This window comes from Punctularia strigosozonata, assembly GCF_000264995.1.
Source record: "Punctularia strigosozonata HHB-11173 SS5 unplaced genomic scaffold PUNSTscaffold_1, whole genome shotgun sequence".
NCBI lineage: Eukaryota > Fungi > Basidiomycota > Agaricomycetes > Corticiales > Punctulariaceae > Punctularia > Punctularia strigosozonata.
The window spans coordinates 1,755,876-1,774,806 of NW_006767433.1; the positions used below are offsets into that span (position 1 = coordinate 1,755,876).

At 54.1% G+C, this 18,931-nt stretch overlaps 8 protein-coding genes across 8 annotated transcripts; 3 read left to right on the plus strand and 5 right to left on the minus strand.

Annotated features, from left to right (window-relative positions):
• Nucleotides 1-43: 43 nt before the first annotated feature.
• Nucleotides 44-1,466, minus strand: PUNSTDRAFT_57807 (dienelactone hydrolase; the record flags this gene model as incomplete). Its single annotated transcript, XM_007378548.1, has 11 exons — nt 44-220; nt 274-363; nt 418-567; nt 615-616; nt 672-704; nt 760-820; nt 880-909; nt 960-985; nt 1,037-1,096; nt 1,150-1,235; nt 1,357-1,466. The coding sequence occupies 11 exons, from the start codon at nt 1,464-1,466 to the stop codon at nt 44-46; spliced, it is 825 nt and encodes a 274-aa protein (XP_007378610.1).
• Nucleotides 1,467-1,605: 139 nt separating this feature from the next.
• Nucleotides 1,606-2,670, plus strand: PUNSTDRAFT_117396 (uncharacterized protein). Its single transcript, XM_007378549.1, has 3 exons — nt 1,606-1,759; nt 1,813-1,975; nt 2,032-2,670. The coding sequence occupies exons 1-3, from the start codon at nt 1,651-1,653 to the stop codon at nt 2,552-2,554; spliced, it is 795 nt and encodes a 264-aa protein (XP_007378611.1). The 5' UTR covers nt 1,606-1,650; the 3' UTR covers nt 2,555-2,670.
• A 123-nt stretch (nt 2,671-2,793) lies between these two features.
• PUNSTDRAFT_41184 (translation elongation factor 1a) lies at nt 2,794-4,504 on the minus strand (the record flags this gene model as incomplete). Its single annotated transcript, XM_007378550.1, has 7 exons — nt 2,794-2,831; nt 2,888-3,618; nt 3,670-3,806; nt 3,862-4,074; nt 4,127-4,221; nt 4,283-4,417; nt 4,471-4,504. The coding sequence occupies 7 exons, from the start codon at nt 4,502-4,504 to the stop codon at nt 2,794-2,796; spliced, it is 1,383 nt and encodes a 460-aa protein (XP_007378612.1).
• An 806-nt stretch (nt 4,505-5,310) lies between these two features.
• Nucleotides 5,311-7,230, minus strand: PUNSTDRAFT_59540 (kinase-like protein; the record flags this gene model as incomplete). The annotated part of the gene is made up of 3 exons (XM_007378551.1): nt 5,311-5,677; nt 5,725-5,842; nt 5,892-7,230. The coding sequence occupies 3 exons, from the start codon at nt 7,228-7,230 to the stop codon at nt 5,311-5,313; spliced, it is 1,824 nt and encodes a 607-aa protein (XP_007378613.1).
• Nucleotides 7,231-8,206: 976 nt separating this feature from the next.
• On the plus strand, nt 8,207-8,821 carry PUNSTDRAFT_129370 (60S ribosomal protein L32; the record flags this gene model as incomplete). The annotated part of the gene is made up of 5 exons (XM_007378552.1): nt 8,207-8,253; nt 8,309-8,417; nt 8,473-8,496; nt 8,555-8,700; nt 8,761-8,821. The coding sequence occupies 5 exons, from the start codon at nt 8,207-8,209 to the stop codon at nt 8,819-8,821; spliced, it is 387 nt and encodes a 128-aa protein (XP_007378614.1).
• Nucleotides 8,822-9,072: 251 nt separating this feature from the next.
• On the plus strand, nt 9,073-10,449 carry PUNSTDRAFT_129371 (UPF0103-domain-containing protein; the record flags this gene model as incomplete). The annotated part of the gene is made up of 8 exons (XM_007378553.1): nt 9,073-9,083; nt 9,146-9,183; nt 9,237-9,342; nt 9,390-9,458; nt 9,513-9,625; nt 9,674-9,785; nt 9,841-9,975; nt 10,032-10,449. The coding sequence occupies 8 exons, from the start codon at nt 9,073-9,075 to the stop codon at nt 10,447-10,449; spliced, it is 1,002 nt and encodes a 333-aa protein (XP_007378615.1).
• An 18-nt stretch (nt 10,450-10,467) lies between these two features.
• On the minus strand, nt 10,468-11,698 carry PUNSTDRAFT_48634 (phosphoglycerate mutase-like protein). Its single transcript, XM_007378554.1, has 7 exons — nt 11,637-11,698; nt 11,550-11,580; nt 11,445-11,496; nt 11,306-11,387; nt 11,186-11,251; nt 10,666-11,129; nt 10,468-10,617 (listed from the first exon to the last, which is right to left on the minus strand). The coding sequence occupies exons 1-7, from the start codon at nt 11,665-11,667 to the stop codon at nt 10,528-10,530; spliced, it is 816 nt and encodes a 271-aa protein (XP_007378616.1). The 5' UTR covers nt 11,668-11,698; the 3' UTR covers nt 10,468-10,527.
• A 133-nt stretch (nt 11,699-11,831) lies between these two features.
• On the minus strand, nt 11,832-15,359 carry PUNSTDRAFT_109883 (glycoside hydrolase; the record flags this gene model as incomplete). Its single annotated transcript, XM_007378555.1, has 13 exons — nt 11,832-12,467; nt 12,529-12,564; nt 12,630-12,701; nt 12,752-12,917; nt 12,970-13,158; nt 13,214-13,469; nt 13,528-13,683; nt 13,741-13,896; nt 13,958-14,102; nt 14,160-14,531; nt 14,640-14,816; nt 14,966-15,084; nt 15,137-15,359. 13 exons carry the CDS (start codon nt 15,357-15,359, stop codon nt 11,832-11,834), a joined length of 2,703 nt encoding a protein of 900 aa, XP_007378617.1.
• Nucleotides 15,360-18,931: the final 3,572 nt, after the last annotated feature.

An 18,931-nucleotide genomic window follows, 5' to 3' on the forward strand; every position in this document is an offset into this window, starting at 1 on the left:
TCGCAATTGATTGGAATTGGTCGCGCGTTACATTCGGGTCGACTCAGCAGACGTGTTCTATTTCTTGGGGCCCCCCAGCCTTGGGTCCTAGGTCCCTACCGACTGTGCGCTCGAACACCTCGAGCATATATCCAAACAGCGAGCGAGTTAGTGCGGCATCCCAGCGGCCCTTGGAGGACTCGTCGCGGATGAACGCATGCTGAGCTTGGACTTCCAAGAACTAGGTTGAGAATTGTTAGTAAGGAAGCGCACGTCGAGCGCATCCATGCTCACCGAAACGATAACGTTCGCATCCTCTAGTTCTTTGCGGATGAGGTCGCGGCCGGCACGTGGGACGTGGGTGTCTTGTTTGCCGAAGATCATCTAGGAGAGGGGTATCGCTCCCAAGTGAAGATGGCGAGGATAGCGTATGCTCACAACCAACTCGCCCTTGCCCGTGAGATCACCTTTGCGAACCTTCTCGAGCGAATCGTCTTTCTTGCCCTTGCCGAGGGTAGCGCTGTGGATGTCCGTCGCAAAGAAGCATACGGAGGAAAGCACGCGGGGATCAAACGCAGCCTGGAAGGGCTGGTTATTTCATGTCGATCTCAGCCAAGGCAGTACCTACGCGGAACGCCTGGAGCATACATTCGATATGAGCCAGGAGGAACTTGGGTCACAATAGATTTTACGTGCCAAATGTCCTCCAAGACACATTCCGGTAGCTGCGAAATGATACAGCATGAGCGGAAGTATGCATAACTTATGAAAAAAACAAACCTGCTATCCGTCCGTTGCAATTCTTGAGCGAACAGAGAAGATCCACGGACAGCTTTGCATCCTTCCAGTGCGGGACGTGAACATCAACGACTGGGATCCGCGGTGATGTTTTCAGCATACCTCGTCATATGCGGCAACCTCTTTCTCAATCTGGAAGTTTACGTCAGGAATCTATTCATTGTGGCGCGCTGCACACGAACCTTGTACTTGTTCCCGCGATCGGTACCTTGTCGAAGTCGGTAACCCAGTATCCATTGAGCGATGGAGAATGACGAACCTTCGACGTCGTACGGGATAGGTTCAGGTCCTTCAAACTCATGAAAGCTCGAAGGGCACGCTGTGATGCGATTGTACGTATTCTGGACGTGCACGGACGAAGCAGCGACGGACCGACGACATATCCTTGACTAGCGATCTGGCCAGCGAATCGTTCGACAGGCCCGGTGACCTGATAGATCTCGCTGGAACGTGGTTCGCTTTCGTACGGCATCCAATCCGAGGTGGATATGCTTTACCTGAAGACGACGACGCCTAGCAAGATCAGCCCACAGTGAGCCTAGTGTGAGCACGAATGTCTAGTCTGGCGCGCCTGGGAACTTGGCCGACGGATATCCGGGGACGTTGGGGGATATCACGAATATGCGGATCGGGCGGCCATTGGGGTTGAGCGCGTGCGGGACGTCGTGGTGTTCTTTGGTGATCAGCATCGTACCCAACAGAGAGATAAGATTGTGCGGCGATCGTGGCCGACGCGCCAGGCGCCCCAAATCAATGTTGGGGACAGATTCAGCGCGCACGTTCGTCGTACCTTACGCTTGCTCTCCTGTCCTCAAAAAGTCTCGACGGCGATGGCGCAGGCCTTCAGCACTACTGTCCTGTTCCTGGTTCGCGATGCCTGTCGAAGCCCGCATTCGTCGCTATGAACCCGCCGACGACAAGCTCGTCCGCTTCCTCGTGGGCAAGGTCAACATGGAGGGGCTCGCGACCGCCAACGTCCGAGGTATCCGCCTCTCGTCGAACTTTGAGGTGGTCGCGTGCTCACAGCCGTTACAGTGTGCACCAACCCTTTGATGATTGCCCTCTGGATCGGCCTCTCCGCTGTCATGATACAGTATATGGGGTGGTGGCCCCAGCAGGGCCAGGGCCTCTGGGCCTACCTTCGTCCTTTGCCCGCTTTCGCGGCTATGGCCGTGCCTCTTATGTTCGCCTCGGACTGGTACGTGGGTTCCATCGACTCACCAAATTCTCAAATTGATTGTGTTCCGCCGTCAGGTATAACCGACCGTCATTTGAGGACCTGCTGTCGGAGACCATGCGCCGCCCGGACATGAGAGATATCCAGGCGTTTTACTCTCGCTCGCCCTCCTCCGCCTTCTGGCTCCTAGAGCTCGGCGAACATGTCATCGGCCTCATCGCGATCGATGCTTCGCCCGACTCAACTTCACAGGCCGTCATCCAGGACAGGCAGCAGACGGAGGGCGCGTTGACGGACGGCACCTCTTCGGACGCGGTCGTTCGTCATTTCTTTGTCGAGGAACAGTACCGCAAAACGAAGATCCAAGACGACCTCCTTGTTCATTGTCTCAAGGAGGCTTTCTCGGCCGACCCTAACAGGCGTATCCGCACGGTCATCGCCGACCAGAGCGAGCTAGCGCCTTACATCGCTCGGTCGCTCAAAGAGCATGGTTTCCGATCTGCTAGGGAGAATCATCCCTCGAGAAACCGACATGTAGGGATCCTAAAGTGGACAATTTCCCCATGTTCGCTTGACAGGCAAAGATGGGACTCCATGTAGCTACCGCATAGTACATGTTCACCAACTCCTTAATCATGCAAAGTATCCTTGGAGTGTAACCCCGACGGAAGCCAGCATTTGACCACCGCCGTCGTCTTCGTTGCAGTATACAGACGCTATACAGTTACAACAGTATATGGTTCGTGACATCGTGCAGCGAGAATGAGGGAATATATGCGGAGGGAGCGAGACCGGAAGATCCGAAAAGAAAAAATACAAGTCTACGACGGCTCCAGCATTTACTTCTTCTTCGCGGCCTTCTCGGCGGACTTGGTGACTGAAATAACGCATCGCGTAAGTATGTTGAAGAAAATCCTACAGAACAACACGAACCCTTGCCACCAGACTTGTCGGTCTTCTCGACGGACTTGATGATGCCGACGGCAACCGTCTGCCTCATGTCACGGACGGCGAAACGACCGAGGGGTGGGTACTCGTTGTAGGTCTCAACGCACATCGGCTTGGAGGGAACAAGCTTGGCGATGCACGCATCACCTGACTTGACGAACTTCGGGCTCGCCTCGAGCACCTTACCGTTACGACGGTCGATCTTCTCGATGAGCTCCGCGAACTTGCAGGCAATGTGCGCGGTGTGGCAGTCGAGCACCGGTGCGTAGCCGGCGCCGATCTGACCGGGGTGGTTGAGAATGATGACCTGGGCGTTGAAGGATGCGGCCTCCTTGGCGGGGTCGTTCTTGGAGTCGGAGGCGACGTTACCACGGCGGATATCCTTGACGGACACGTTCTTGACGTTGAAGCCGACGTTGTCACCGGGGTTGCCCTGCTCGAGCTGCTCGTGGTGCATCTCGACGGACTTGACTTCTGTGGTGACGTTGGACGGCGCGAACGTAACGACCATACCGGCCTTGATGATACCGGTCTCGACACGGCCGACGGGAACCGTTCCGATACCGCCGATCTTGTAGACATCCTGGAGGGGGAGACGGAGGGGCTTGTCGGAGGGACGGACCGGGGGCTCGATGGCATCGATGGCATCGAGGAGGGTCTTGCCCTTGACGACACCGGCCTTGGTCTCCTTGGTCCAGCCCTTGTACCACGGCATGCTGCAAAACGCGATCAGTATCTGCGATGAGTACGATAGCGATATATCCTACTTGACCGACTCCTCCAACATGTTGTCACCGTGCCAGCCGGAGATGGGGACGAAAGCGACAGCCTTCGGGTTGTAACCGACCTTCTTGATGAAGGTCGACGTCTCCTTGACGATTTCGTTGAAACGGTCCTCAGACCACTGTTGTTGAAGGCTATTAGCATTCTGTCAGGAGTGTTGTCTGAGTGCTGCTAACCTTCGTGGTGTCCATCTTGTTGACGGCGACGATGAGCTGACGGACACCAAGGGTGAACGCAAGAAGGGCATGCTCGCGGGTCTGGCCGTCCTTGGAGATACCGGCCTCGAACTCACCGGTACCACCGGCGATGATGAGGATAGCGCAGTCAGCCTGCGAGGTACCGGTGATCATGTTCTTAATGAAGTCACGGTGACCGGGGGCATCGATGACCTGCAGTGCGCTCAATTGCCGATCGTGAGGCGCTCAAACGACAAAAACTTACAGTGACCATGTACTTGGGGGTTTCGAACTTCCAGAGGGCGATATCGATGGTGATACCACGCTCACGCTCGGCCTTCAGCTTGTCGAGCACCCATGCTGAAGAGGCGGGGACACATATTAGTTTCGGTCCGACCAACATATCGAAAATTTGGCTTACCGTACTTGAAGGAGCCCTTGCCGAGTTCAGCAGCCTCCTTCTCGAACTTCTCGATGGTACGCTTATCGATACCACCGCACTTGTAGATCAAGTGACCGGTAGTGGTCGACTTGCCGGAGTCGACGTGACCGATGACTAGCGGCACGTTAGATAAAGTGCGATCAAATCACATCGAACGCTGCACTCACCGACGACGTTGACGTGAGTCTTCTCCTTTCCCATTTTGTGGTTGTTCTACGGCGATACGATGTCAGTGCGCTGTTCGACAACTCGCTGCGGATCAAGGTGCTTTATCTCGCTCGAAGCCGACCGATATAAGCGATACGACGGTTAAAGAGCGGATGGCGCAGAGAAGGATGTTCAATGAAGTCAAAAACTCACTTAGATCGTTAAGAAATACAAGGAGAGGAAAGGGATACAGGGAAGAGACGGAGGGAGAGATCAGGGAGCAACAGATGGCCTTTTCTCTCTCCCAAATTTTGCTTTCCCAGGCTCATCGCGGACCCCCGAATCTTATCATCAGTTTTTCCACCCTTATAGACGGGACCGGTGCTTGAAAGCATGGGGCGTCTTGCTAAGCATCGGCGCTACTTGGAGGCGCTTCAAGGGGTAACTCTGCGCAATTTGCGTTCAGGTAGTGCCCCTGTGCAAAGATCGAGAAACATCCAGGGCTTTCGCGCACCTTTCTTACGTCTCGGAGGCCACGAAGTGTGCTGTACAGTACTGAGCTTCACGGAGGTCCGGATCTAGCCCGGGGTGGCGATGCGCTGACTCCCCTCAACCCAACTCCAAGTTCGGCACTGCCACACCACCCACGCGGATGCAGAAAGTTCCGAAAGCGCATTCATGCATATCGTGCTTAATACTAGTATACACGTTGTGCGTTAACATACACACAGGATTATAACTGTATCTGTGTCGTGTCGTTTAAATACCTGGTTTCGCTGGTGATACACTTGTACGATTCAAGCCTTCTTCTCTTACTTGGCACCGGAGTAGTTTGCCGCGAGGATATCGTCCGCGTTGTCTCATGCTTCCCCTGCGCCCCACCCGCCAGTTCCCATGAGGAAACGCGATTGCAGTATCCGTTCGAAGGTAGGTCGAGCGCTGAGTTCAACCTGTAAGCACGCTCTGACCAATGCCGCGGCATCGCCCAGAGCACCACCCCCGTCTGCTTCCAAGCCCTCCGTTTCGTGATCTTCGCCGCATCTCTCGTCCAGGGCAATCGATGCGTTCGCGAAAGGAGACGTGAGACCGTCCTGTGCCTCTGAGGCAGTGGTAAAGGGGCATTCGCCGCACAGCAACACGTACGCAACTACGCCGAATGCCCAGACGTCTTGTTCCTTGCCATGGTAACGCTCGCCTCGTAGAATTTCTGGCCCAGCATAATCGAGCCTGAGAAACAGTCAGGCCCGTTCTCATTGCAAGTACCTCGTACTTACGTGCCACTGAACGTGTCCCAACCGTTCCTGCGAACAAGACCTGAACTCCCGAAGTCGATCAGAATGCATTTGCCGTGCGGACCGAGAACAACATTCTCGTCCTTGATATCACGGTGTACTACGGATTATGAGCTCGGTGAACGGAATACGTACTTGACATAACTCACCAATGCCCTTTGCATGCAGGAACGCCATGGCGTCCGCTATTTGGCCGAGGTAGGTTCGTACCATGTCTGGCGGAAGACCCTGAGGATAACTTTCTACCAGATCGAAGAGATCCGAAGGAGGAGATGTATTCTCGTCGGTGGGTTCCATGGTCGTTGATGGCATCACCATATAGTAATATTGCTCGTCCTCAAAGAAGTCCAACATAAGGCAGATGTTCGGATGACCATTTACGACTTTGCCTTCAATCCAATCATCTTCAATGGGGGGATCTCCTTCTGAGCGCGGCATCGCGTTAGGAAGCGTGGACGTCGCGGTGGGACGTAATGGATGCCATGGTCGACGCGGGGGTAAGACGTAGGTCGTGGATGAGATCGCGTTCAAGACGTAGATCTCTATGGGAATCGTTCCGTGCTTGGGATGCCTCTTCCAGCAATCCGCTAATATTCTAGACTTGATGATCTGCTTGATTACCAGGGGCGGCTGAGGGAGAACAGTAAGTTCGTGATCTGTTGCGAATAGGCTGAACGCGCTTGCCCCTAATGAGCCGTCGTCATTCATCTCTCTTGCACGCTTAACGACGCCGTAAGCACCGCGTCCTATCTCTTTCTCTATTACGAACTCCAAGATGCTCCGACCACCAAGGAATTGCTCTCGCTCGGGTTCTGGCGTAGGCGGCCCCGCGCTCGACGCGACGCTCAGATAGCTACGCGCGCTGCCCGATCTGGTGAGCTTTTGAGGCGAGATGAGGGTCGACGCCGCCTCGGGTGGCAATATCGACACGCGACCCGCGATGAGTGAAACCCGTTGTTGAGATGACCTGCGCCTTGGGCGTGGTGTACCGGGTCGCGATGTTGTAGGCGATCGCGATAATGAAGCGCGATGCACGGCCCCCGGGGACGGCGGTACGCTTTGGGCAGGAGATATAGGTCGCGAACTAGCAGGTGAGCGGCTCGTAGGAGACGACGATAAGGGCTCCATGGTGAAACGGGCTCCTGTCAAGATCGGGACAGGCGAAGAATATGGAGACGGGCTCGCCGGTGTAACCATAGTTTTCGGTGCTGCCAGAGTCCGTGAAAGGGAGGGAGATGGCGATGGAGCGCGGGGAAGGTGGGCTTTGCCGTGTTGCAGATCTTCGGTCGAGCGCGTCGGGGCCTGATTTTCCTTTTGTGGCGACGCATCGTGCTCCTTGTCGTTGTTCCAGTCGTATCCGCCGCCCATTACAGTAACTCCCCAACTGTTCACGCTTGGAGTCTTGTGAAGTTTGGGCTTGCCTGGTGTGTACGCCACCCAGCCATCATCATCATCCAAACTCAGATCCACGGCGGGAGCAGCAAGCATGCGGCGGCGGATATGGGCTAGGTGGTTATCGCCGCTCAGGGATTCGAGGAGCGAGGGCTTGGAAGTAAGGGTGGACTGGTGCACGTTTTGAGAGGTGGGGGAAAGAGGTTGCCGTCACAGCAGCCGTTCAAGATGGTGACTACGTTCCGCGGGTGTACGATCGGAGGGAGTTATTTAATTCTGGGGCCTTCTTGTGACGCACGTGAACCTGGGTGCACTTCACTGCCCTCGCCGCCCGCAGCTTGAGCTGCCCCGTTACAACCACCCAGTGTTTCAGAACTGTGATGTTCTCGTATGAATGTAGTGTATGCCTCATGTCGCTCACCACGAGCTGCGTCGCGGACGAAGTCGGAAGAGACACCAAGCATGGGCAGTCGCCGCGGAAGAAGCATGCACCGGCTCCGCTGGGAACGCTGACGGCGACTGCCCGCAGTCCGTCTGATTGGGATATAGTAGCAGGCCCAACACGGAAGTGGGAATCCATGTAGGTGCATGCAAATACCAAGGCCATTGCTTTGCCCTGGCTGTTAGAGGTTTGAATAATTTTGCTGTTGCGTGCGGTCCTTTCGGTGCTTTGGCAGAGATCTGAGCGTACTCCCACGGACACTTGCAGTGATACATAATAAAAGTACTGTAACCCTAACCTCGGAGTAAGACCCGAGTGCAAATTTCCTTTTCTGTCATCGCCAGACAGACGCCGCCTCGCCCCCCTCAAGCTCTTCATCCCCGCAAAATCTGTGAGTACGCCTGGCTTTCCTGTTGCTCAATACACGCGCATTCTCGTCTCTTGGTGATTCTGAATGATCCTATGCTGGATATGAGGCGGTGGATGCATCGCGAGCGATGGATGGCTTTGATGCACTTCGGATGACATCTGAGCTGGCTTGCATCCACTCCAGTTCACAAGCGCCATCCTCTATTCTGCCCGATGGCTCATCTGGACTGGTGCTGACTCTGCTCCATATCGTAGACCGCCATGGCCGCCACCATCCCCATCGTCAAGAAGCGGACCAAACCCTTCAAGTAAACGCGTTCTTGTCCCCACAAAACTTCTTGTCTCAATCATTGCATTGTGCAGGCGCCACCAGTCGGATCGTTACAAGAGCGTAAAGGAGGCATGGAGAAAACCCAAGGGTATTGATAACAGGGTCAGGCGGCGGTTCAAGGGACAGCTCCCCATGCCCAAGGTACGTGAACTGCGTATAGTTACCAATTCAGCGCTCATGTCATATTCCCCGCTAGATTGGCTATGGCAGCAACAAGAAGGTATTCACAGCCCAACGTGTAGTAGCATAGCTCCCTACTCACGGTGCCTGATGTATAGACTCGCCACCTTCTCCCCAACGGCCTCAAGAAGTTCCTCGTCAGCAATGTCCGGGATGTTGAGCTCTTGTTGATGCACAACAAAAACTTCGCTGCCGAGATTGCGCACAATGTTAGCAGCCGCAACCGGACAGTGATTCTTGAGAAGTGCGTACCTGATCCTCTCTATCTTTCCTTGTCCACCGAGCCTTATTATCTCATTCTCAGGGCCAAGGCTTTGGGTATCAAGGTTACCAACCCTGCCGCGCGTCTGCGGTCAGAGGAGTAGATATCGGTGGTCTTTCCTCTCGCTCCTTCGCTCTTTGATCCCCTGCCACTCCATGTACCCGCATATGTCTGCATTACCATGAACATGCCGACCCTGAACGCGATAGCGCCGTTGTATGCTTCATATCGTATATGCGCGTGACACGGGTGGCTATGCATATCGGACATCGATTATGCTGTAATATTCTTCTTGATCTCACCGCCAACCCTCCAACGATCAGCTGTCATCAGACCCTACCGTTCACTGCTGCCATGTCCGTTAGGTGAGATTCGTGGCACCGGTCAAGCTGGATTATATTTTCTCATACGCACCCCGGACTGTTAGGGAAGCATCTCACGCAGGTTCATGGTACACTGACGACAGTGATTCATTCATATACTCGTAACGAATGACCAATCCAATAACCAGTTTGTAGGACAGCGCTTGAATACCCAATTGTCCGGGTGGCTTCAGGACGTCAAGCCCCAGGAAGACGATAACTTCCATCCTCCCATTGAGGGCTGCAAGGCGATCATTGGCCCGTCCGTGCTCCATAAGTCAGTTCGCAAATTCATCTCATGCATCACAGACATGCAGGCTACTCGTACTCGGGACCAGCAGCCGCATGGGCCTACAAGAGCATTGATACCGTTGGCATGTAGGGCCAGGTGCATGAAGCTCTCGAGCGACGCCTTGCTCACCAGAGTCATAGTCGCCGAGTCTTCGTCCTCGGACCGTCGCATCATGTGTACCTCGATGGGTGTGCTTTGTCCAGGTGCAACGGGTATGAGACACCTATCGGCGATCTGCCGTTAGATCTTGAGAGTATGCCGATGCCTCGTTATTAGCTACATCATTGCTCAGATGCTGTAGCCATTCAGGACCTGCGGAACACCGGCAAGTTCAGCGATATGGACTTGGAAACCGATGAGAACGAACACAGCATCGAGATGCATCTCCCCTACATTCGCAAGGTGTTTGAAGGGTAAGTTGCGGTTCTCCCGATATGGATATGAGCGTTGAATGCAGACGGTTTCTAGCCAGAACATAAAGCTTGTGCCGATACTTGTTGGCGCCATAGACACCGAAAAGGAAACACTCTTTGGGGAATTGATAGCGCCGTATCTGCTCCGCGATGACACCTTCTGCGTAGTCTCCAGCGACTTCTGCCACTGGTGAGTCGAAAATCACGGCGTGAAATGATGTTAACATATTGATCTGCGGGATCAAGGGGGGCTCGGTTCCGTTACACCAACTACTATCCGGATCCTGCATTGGTTCCGAGTTCTGTGCGCGCCACCCAGCTTTCCACGTCAACGAAAGCAACAATGTACCAGCACCATCCTATCCATGCCTCCATATCTGCGCTTGATCACGAGGCGATGAACATTCTCACTATTCCGGCCAACACGGCTACCAAGGATGCTCATAACGTCTTCGCTGCATATCTTGCGAAGACGAAGAACACAATCTGCGGGCGGCATCCCATAGGCGTACTTCTCGGAGCGCTGGCGTTCATCGATTCCACGAAGTCCGGCGATCAACATAATTCCATCACCATGCGCTGGGTAAGATATGAACAGAGCAGCAAGTGCGCGAGTCCCCGAGACTCTAGCGTGAGTTATGCCAGTGCCTACGTCATCTTTTAGCAAAGTGTAAACATCCCTCTATTTGATTGTCCCAAAGCATGGGATTGTACATGTGTGCGTGGCGGTGGCATTCCTAGTCTACATCCTTGCGGATGGATGGGATACTTGGGGCCCTACGGGCCCGTCAGTTTCATCTTCCGATCCAGGTAAACCGGGATCTGAAACAACCTATGGCGAAAGATGAGTGCGGCAAACAACAAACATTGAATGACAAACCTCGCCGTTCGCGATCTCAATGTCCTCAAAACCCCAGTCTCTCGAGGCCCCTTCCTTCATGTGGGTGCCGTCCGCGACTTTCAGGATCTTCCACCCGCCCAAAACCGCATTGGCGCCTGGTAGCCTCTCCAACTCTGTCAACGAACAACATCCTACCCGGAGATCCATAGTCCTGTCGTTCAGCAAAGCGCGAACAAGGGCAATCACGGTTGCCGCGTGGCTGAACAAAAGAACGCGTTCTACTCCTGGCATTTTTGCCTCGATGATTGGCACCAATATTCCAAGAAATTGGGCTGCGCGATCATGAACTTGCCCTACCGTCTCTCCCTTTCGAGACGGATAGAAGATAGTGGACCACCCCGCGGGATCAATGGTCGGGAAATACCGTTGCAGATCGGCCGCAGATCCAGGGCGGGGATGCAGTCCGGTTCCTTCTGTCACTGGGGAATACCACTCAGAGAGGCCTGGATGATATCGGTTCATAGCTGTACTGTATTGCATGATAGTGAAGGAGTTTCACCATGTTCCACAAAGATTGGTAGGTTCAATGCCTGAGAGGTAGGCTCAGACGTCTGAAGGCATCGGTCTGCATATGCCTTAGCATCTCACGACCGCGAACTGTGATGCAAAACTCACTGACAATACGGGGAAGACAATATCGCCGTCGGTCGCTCGGACTCCGGGAGGGACAGGAAATAGGCTGCAAGCTCCCTCGCTTGCAACTAACGCAACGTTCAGCACCTCGTGTTATCAAGGTGGAAAAGCAAAACAGAACGCACTTCTCCGAAAGCAGCTAGTGGCGGGTCTTTGGGTAAGCCGGTCTTACTCTGCCTACGGTAACATGCTCAACGGAGTATCGGAAGCTATGTTCTTGAAGGACAAACCAGTTGCTCGTAACCCAGTTCAGCCGATAGCCTGACAGTAAAGATGTGATCAGATCGCCGGGAGTTACGGTGATGCAGAACTTTCACCATGTCGGGCTATGTAGATTTTCTGTAACATCACGGCAGACAAGATGCGGACGTTGAGGTCGAAGGCCTGACCTCGTAGACATCGCCGGTATCACCGTCAGTATTGTAGATCACCCGACAATCGTTGCAGATCATGTGTACGCATATCCTCGGTCCCAAGCAATTTGGTACACCGACAAGGATACATCATGGTAGCTATTGTATGGGAAACCCCTTTTCGTGGCCTAAATACGCCGCCCGTATGACTCTCCCTCGCAGGCCCTTAACCTTGATCAATTGCTCGTCGCCTGGCATGATATCGAGTGCATTATCGCTCCATTTGGGCTCTTCTGAGAAATGTTCGGCATGTTCCCATGACTGAGCTTTGTGATCCGTGATACTCTGATGCGGATAGTCCACGCTGAAGAACAGGCACTTGACCGGTTTCTGCGAGGATATGTGTAATTTGGTCTCGTCAACTCCGCTTGGAGGAAGGTCCACTTGGATGGAGAGCCCTGGATCTATGCGCAGATCGAGATATTTGAATGGCTGGGGCCAATCCACATATCGAGCAAGCACCTCGCCAGATCTCGAATCCAATAACCGCGCTGCTACGACCACGGTATGAGAATCAGTCGTGCCTTTCGGTCCGAAGCAGGGCAGGTCGGAATTGATTTCGGTGGATTGGTTAGGCCCTAACGTGAGACCGTCTTGTACTTCAACATGAGACCAGTCCGACAACAGGCACCTCGACGTGATCTCGACCTTTGCAGTGACCGGAGAAAGCGCTGCATTGGTCGCCCACACCGAAATGGTTGCGCCAGCAGTCTGGTATGCTCCAAATTCGTAGGTCTGTGAGGGCATCGATAACGTCAATGAGGCGATGCCTTGAAGTTACGAGTTGATGGAGTACCTGCCGTGGCCGGTCGCTCGGCCGATTCTTGTGCACCTGCTCGGTGAATTCTATCAACAATGGTGACAGTGAATGAACATGGCAGAACATAAAACACGTACGGTTCTGAATACGCCGATGGTTACTTTGCGTAGTTCGCGAGAAATGCTATAGTAGGCGGGCTTCGGTCGTAACTAGAATAGACGCCTGTCAAACCAGTCTATGAGTGCGTAAGTTCACGTACGAAGTAATCCGCAATCGCCCAAGATGTCACCGGCCAGCAATCGTTCAATTGCCAGGCTAGTACTCCAGAACAATACTCTTTTCCTTTCCCCTTCCACTCTCTCCTCCACGTCCTATACGCAAAAGAGACTGCTTCGCTTTGGAGAAGCTGCGTGTTATAAGCATATCTAAACTCCCCTAGTGAACAAACATCCAGCTAAATGAAGCATAGTAACATGCCTTTCGAGGTCTTCCGTCAGTCGGAAATTCTCATTCATAAGAATTGCGAAACGGCGCTCAAATTGTCCGGCACGACAGTGTTGGGCCATGATTTTGGATTGTGGGTGCAATTTCTCTTCTCCTTCGGGAGTATCCCTAGCCCATGCCATGACAGTCCGTAGACATGGCATAGCTGGAATTCCGAATTCACTGACGACAACGTTCAGTCAGATTGTTCAAGAGAATTTCCACTACGTTCACGGACCTCACAAAACGACCACCCATATGATCATACTCCTGCCACGGTTTCTCCGCTCCGCCCCAGATATTCCATTGGTGAATATCTCCAATTGTTGGGTCGGCGGTATCCCACCCCTCTCCTCCATATGGGGATCCTCGATGATAGGGGATCGGGTTTACCGGATCGGTCAGTTCAGTAACTACAGAAGGCAGAACTTCCTCGTATATCTTCCTCGCTGGAAGTTCAGCTACATCTCCCCATTGAAGAACCATCTGATAATCTACATGTCCGATGTTGCTGTCGGCGTGGAGGCTATAACATTTTGAACACGATCTTACCTTCGTTATTGCCACAAAACAGGGCCAACGATGGATGTCTGCGGAGGCGTTTAACATTGACTTGGGCCTCTGCTTTGACAGATTGCACGAAATCATCATGTGCAGGGTACACTCCGCATGCGAATTGAAAGTCCTGCCAGACAAGGATGCCGAGTTCTGACGATAAGAGCAGGAATTGAGCTTGCGTTGTGACGAGAACAGAATATCTGTTACCATCACAGACGTCGTAAAAATTATCGGGTTCGTAGATTCCCCCACCCCATACGCGCACCATATTCTGATTTCCATCACGAAGGAGTGTTATCCACGCGCGATATCGGGCAGAAGAGATTGTAGTCAGAAAGTTATCCGCAGGTATCCAGTTGGATCCTAATGAGAGTCCATGATCAGCCCAGATGGCGCTACATCAGAGTTAAACGAGGGCACATACCACCAGCAAACACCCGAACACCATTTATTCGGAAGAAGAACGTACTGCCTTTTCCATACTGATCGGCTTCCGCAAGCGGCTCCTGTACGAGCTCAATTCTTCGAAATCCTATCCTCTGATTATGAGAATCAATGACGGCTCCTTCCTACACGAGACGGCTAAACGATGAGTCTCCATCAAGAACCTTCAATAGGCTCCTCACAAGACCCAGTAATTCAACGTTCACCAGGTAAAGCGCTTGATCGCCGTAATCGACCGGCCACCACAATTGGACGACGTCTTTAAGCCCCCAGGTGACCACGGATGGTACGTGCATCAGTGTACTACGATCGGCTTCATCGCTCGCTGGGCTCTCGGCCGAGATATGTTCTCGAAGCACGTTGCCTTGAAGGTCGAACAGGCGCACCCGGATGGAGTGAACTGCTTGAAGGCGTCCGTCGATGTCCAAGTCGACAGACAGAGACGGCTCTAGGTCTGGTCTCACAGATGCGCGAGCGTGAACGCAAGATAACCGCGCTGTGTAAGATATAAGTTTCACAGGTCGGTAAGGGCCGCACGTCATGAGCTCGGGACCCTGAAGCAGGATGAGTCAATGATGGAATCTCATCAGCTCGGAGACGAACCCAATCCCATCTGTGGTATGCCCTGGTCAGAGAAGTACGCGGGCTAGATCCTCGAACACGAACCGCCAGTCATATTGCGCTTTCCGCACATACACGCGTGAAGGATGTCCTAGATTTGTGGACCCAGCACGCACGGCGCCATACTTCTTCTCCTCGTCGAGCGCGATATTTTTCGCAGATTTGAAATGAAGTAGTAATTCATTGATAGCGTCGAGTTTGTAGCGATCCAGCTTGATCTAGGAAGTACTGAGGCGCGCGGTTTCACAACTTAGCCATAAGGCACTAACTGAATACGACTGGAACATGTTATCTGTAGCCAGCATCAGAACCCCGTTCTGACCGACATTCAGAACACTGCAGTGTAATTTTGGAACACGGGGCTTACTACGTATATGTCGCATATGCTATCCAGTCCTTCGAGTTGTAAGTCGACAAACTCAGCCTCCGGGCCAAGAACGTCAACGGAGAATCGGAAGCGGTACAGCCATTCAGTGTCTCCTATCCCTAAGCAAAACAATCAGCTTCGCCTATGCAGCCGAAAAGACAGTTTTCTCACATTGGACCAGGTGCTCGTTGAAACCAACATACGGGTCGGGAATGAGTCCCGCCTTCAAAAGCTCAACGTGAATCTCAGATGGTATGCTGTCTGCATATCTCCATTGGTACTTGGAGTCACTTGTGTGGTCGGCATTGATGTCCGCGAACAACGTGAGCGCCGTGCAACGCTCCTTCCACTGCCAACCCAGCCTCAGCTCCTGTGTTCTAGCCTCCAGAGACATGATGTGGTGATGGATGGAACAAGGTGCTAGTAAGGCAAGGAATCTTATCTTGGTGAGCTTGTTCAAGCCTCAGCCGGGGTGTCCGGCCCTGGGACAAAAGCTTCAGAACGCTTCTGTCCGGACACCTGATCCGGAGCGTGGAGGCGAAGCAAGCTCATGGTCCACGGTGCTTTTGTGGACGCGAGGCCCAGCCCTGGAATCTGAACGGTAACATAGTTGTGTGAGGGATAAGGTTCCGCCATTAAAGTCAGATTAGTGGCGATACGGTTGACGAACAAAACAGAGCGGCGGGACGTCGCGCTTTCCTCCTTCTGCAACCACTACGCAGTCGGAGGTAAGCACGCCCGCCATCGCCAGATATCATGTATTCACACTGCTATGTACAGACTCAGCTAGTATAGGTGAATACTACCTTCTGCAACCACTACGCAGTCGGAGACTCAGCTAGTATAGATCCTAATAGGTTATGAGCCCCGGCTTGGCCCATCAATCCAAGCGATACTCTAGGATCTCTTCACTTTTCCCCGGCATCGCATGAACGCCGAAGACCTTCCGGATACCGCATCTCACTCCTTGGACCGCGAAAACCCTCCTCACTTACCGAACACGCCAACGAACTCCCCGTTACACGCTTTCACCGCCATTCCTGAGATGTCCCCCGCGAATCCCGCGAGCGCTACCCCTGCCATACGAAAACACGACGAACTACCACGCGACCCCGACAACCCGTCCATGGCGGGTTGGATCAACCATTCCGTTTCAAACGCGGACCACCCTATCCTCGACTACGCGCTGCGCAACTACCAACGCTGGTCGTTCGCATTCATGAACAACGCGCGTGGTGTTCGCCTCCGATCGCATCTCACGGAACCCCAGAACTGCCCCACAGACGCTGAGGTTGCAGCTGACGCGACCATTCGTCCGCTTCAGTCCATGTGGAGGTCGAACGACGATGTCCTTCTCGCGAAAATGTTAGCGTCGGTGTCCAGGTCGGAACAACCGTATATACAGGACTGCGTCACCGCCGCTGAGGCCTGGAACACGCTTGCCACGCGCCACAAGCATTCCGGACCAAGACAAATCGCGGATCTATTCACTTCCGCATTTGCACTACAGTTCTCGCCCACGGCACCTGTATCGTCGACACTCTCGGAGATTCGTACCATATCCAGGGATATCATTGACGGCGGCCTCCCGGAGAATGCCGACGCGTTGGCCGTTATCATTGCGGTTCACGCTCTTTCCGCGCATTATCCAGACACACGTCAACGCATACTTGGCGACCTAGTCAAAGGAGATGTCACGCTGGAGAACGTCGAAGCTCTACTCCGGGAAACCACTCCCGCGGTAGCGTCCGCCAACGCCGCGCGCCCTACACCCAACTGGCGTGATCGTGATCGTCGCCCTCCTCTCCAGCCTATGCGCAGCAATGTCACCAACGACCATCGTCGCACCCCTCACTGTGACACTTGCAACGGCCCCTGTATGCATCTCGGGTACCAGGGACATATCGCGAAACAGTTCCCTGCAAACGTTTTCCCTCATCGCCCTCGTCCAATGCCGCAGCAGCCCACACGACCTCAGGGGAAAGGAGGAGCTCGTCCTGACGAACGTGCGCATGCTGCCCACAGCGATGTGACGCCACATGACAACACACCCCTCACTCCCACGGTGCCTTCTGACCCAGCCTACGCCCTCCCACCGGTCCAACCCACCATCTCGGGCCTGTACGAGTACTCGCCGTACACGACTTGGGACGATTCGCCGTGCGCAGAGGAGAACTACGGCCCAGACCCTTACGCGTACGCTGGGGTAGCGGCCGTCCACGATCACGAGTCTCGTGCCACCGCCTCCGTTGACTGGGCACTACACGCCGTTCCGCACCCCAAGCGCGATACTCACCACTTCACGCTCGTCGCCGACTCCGGCGCCTCGCGCCACATTGTGAACGATGGCTCTTGTCTCCAGAACCGCCGAGCAGCATCCGTACGCATCTGCGGGTTCAATGGCTCGTCCGTGCAGGCGTCTGCGGAAGGCGAGTTACCAGTGACTATTGGAGGACGCACCTTAACACTGCGTTCGGTGCTATTTGTCCCCAAGGCCTCGCTAAACCTGTTGTCCATCAGTCAGCTTGCGACGGATAATGCGCTGTTCACCACCTTTGGCGATTCCGAGTGCCTTCTGGCTAACCGCTACAACCTGGCCGAAGTCGTTTTCCGCGGTCGCCGGATCAACACGTCGTTGTATGCTCTGCTGGGCGAGGCCTCACCAACAGCTGACCTTGCTGCGGATGCTCACTTTGCCTCGTGCCGCAAGGTCGATCCATCCTGCCTACCCAGTGCCGTCCCACTCAGCACTTGGCACGGCCGATTCGCACACGCAAACTACAAGGCTGTTGCGGACGCCGCCCGTCTCGGCGCTGTCGAAGGTATGCCTGTCGCTCCGGCTCCCCCTCCCTCACGTTGTGACCATTGCATCCTGGGCAAGCAGAAACGTGCGCCTGCGCCCAAAATCAGGGAGGGGTTGAGGGCAACCAAACGGCTTGACGTCGTCTATGCCGACGTGCAGGGTCCTTTTCCAGTCCGCGGGCTCTCTGGTGTATTCTACTCTCTTGACTTAATCGATGACTACTCCGCATTCCCATGGAGCCTGCTTCTCGCCTCCAAGGCTGACGCCGTGGATGCCTTACGCCTCTGGGAAGATCGTATTGCCCGCGCAACCGACGGCCAACGCCCTCGCCTGTACCGTACTGACAATGGTGAACTCAAATCGGCAGAGATGACGGCTCACCTCGCACGGTGGGCGGCGACTCAGCAATTTACGGCCCCCCACAGTTCGTTCCAGAACGGTCGCAACGAACGCCTCCACCTCACTATCATGAACAGCGTTCGTACGCAACTCAGCGCGGCTGGCCTTCCGCCATCCCTGTGGTCCGTTTGCGTACAGACCGCCTGTCAAGATCGAGACGGAGCTAAGTCCGACGCCGGAGGTGTGACGTCCGGACCTAGCGAGATGATTGTCGGAGTCGAGTCGGAAGAGAGTCGGAGAAAGTCGGAGCAGAGTTTCGAGATACAGAGAGTGAGTGCGAGTACGGACCAGACTCAAGCTTTAAGGCTTGAGTCGCTACGCGCTCTAAGTCCATGTCGGAGCAGAGGAGTAACTTAGTCGATATTCGAACTAAGGAGTTAGAGTACAGGAGCTAGGAGTTTATATACGCGGAGGCACGGTTCGGAGCTCGTATCGATAGGGAGTTATCGGAACTATGAACCATGTGGAATAAGGAGTTATCGGAACTATGAACCATGTGGAACTGTCAATCGTAAGGACGGAGCATATGGTTACAAGCTGATAATCGGAGGTAGAATAAGTCCGAAGGGAATATCAAACCGTTAAAGGCATATCGGTCGTGAACGTCGGAGTTGAATCCGTTATGACTCGAGAACTACCGGGACGTTGAGTCGCCGGAGGACTATTCATGTGATAACGTAGGTCCGGTACCGGAGCTGCTACTCCGATGGCGGACAACCCGGAACGACCGGAGCTATCGTACTTGGCCCGGTTACGGCCCAAGA

What these genes read in the sequence shown, in the direction of transcription:
- PUNSTDRAFT_117396 (XM_007378549.1), top strand. Translation starts at nt 1,651, where the DNA reads ATGCCTGTCGAAGCCCGCATTCGTCGCTATGAACCCGCCGACGACAAG. An exon ending in CGCGACCGCCAACGTCCGAG is followed by an intron (nt 1,760 to 1,812) that starts GTATCCGCCTCT and finishes CAGCCGTTACAG; the next exon opens with TGTGCACCAACCCTTTGATG. An exon ending in CTTATGTTCGCCTCGGACTG is followed by an intron (nt 1,976 to 2,031) that starts GTACGTGGGTTC and finishes TTCCGCCGTCAG; the next exon opens with GTATAACCGACCGTCATTTG.
- PUNSTDRAFT_48634 (XM_007378554.1), bottom strand. Translation starts at nt 11,667, where the DNA reads ATGTTACAGAAAATCTACATAGCCCGACATG. An exon ending in AATCTACATAGCCCGACATG is followed by an intron (nt 11,581 to 11,636) that starts GTGAAAGTTCTG and finishes CTTTACTGTCAG; the next exon opens with GCTATCGGCTGAACTGGGTT. An exon ending in CACTAGCTGCTTTCGGAGAA is followed by an intron (nt 11,388 to 11,444) that starts GTGCGTTCTGTT and finishes ACGTTGCGTTAG; the next exon opens with TTGCAAGCGAGGGAGCTTGC.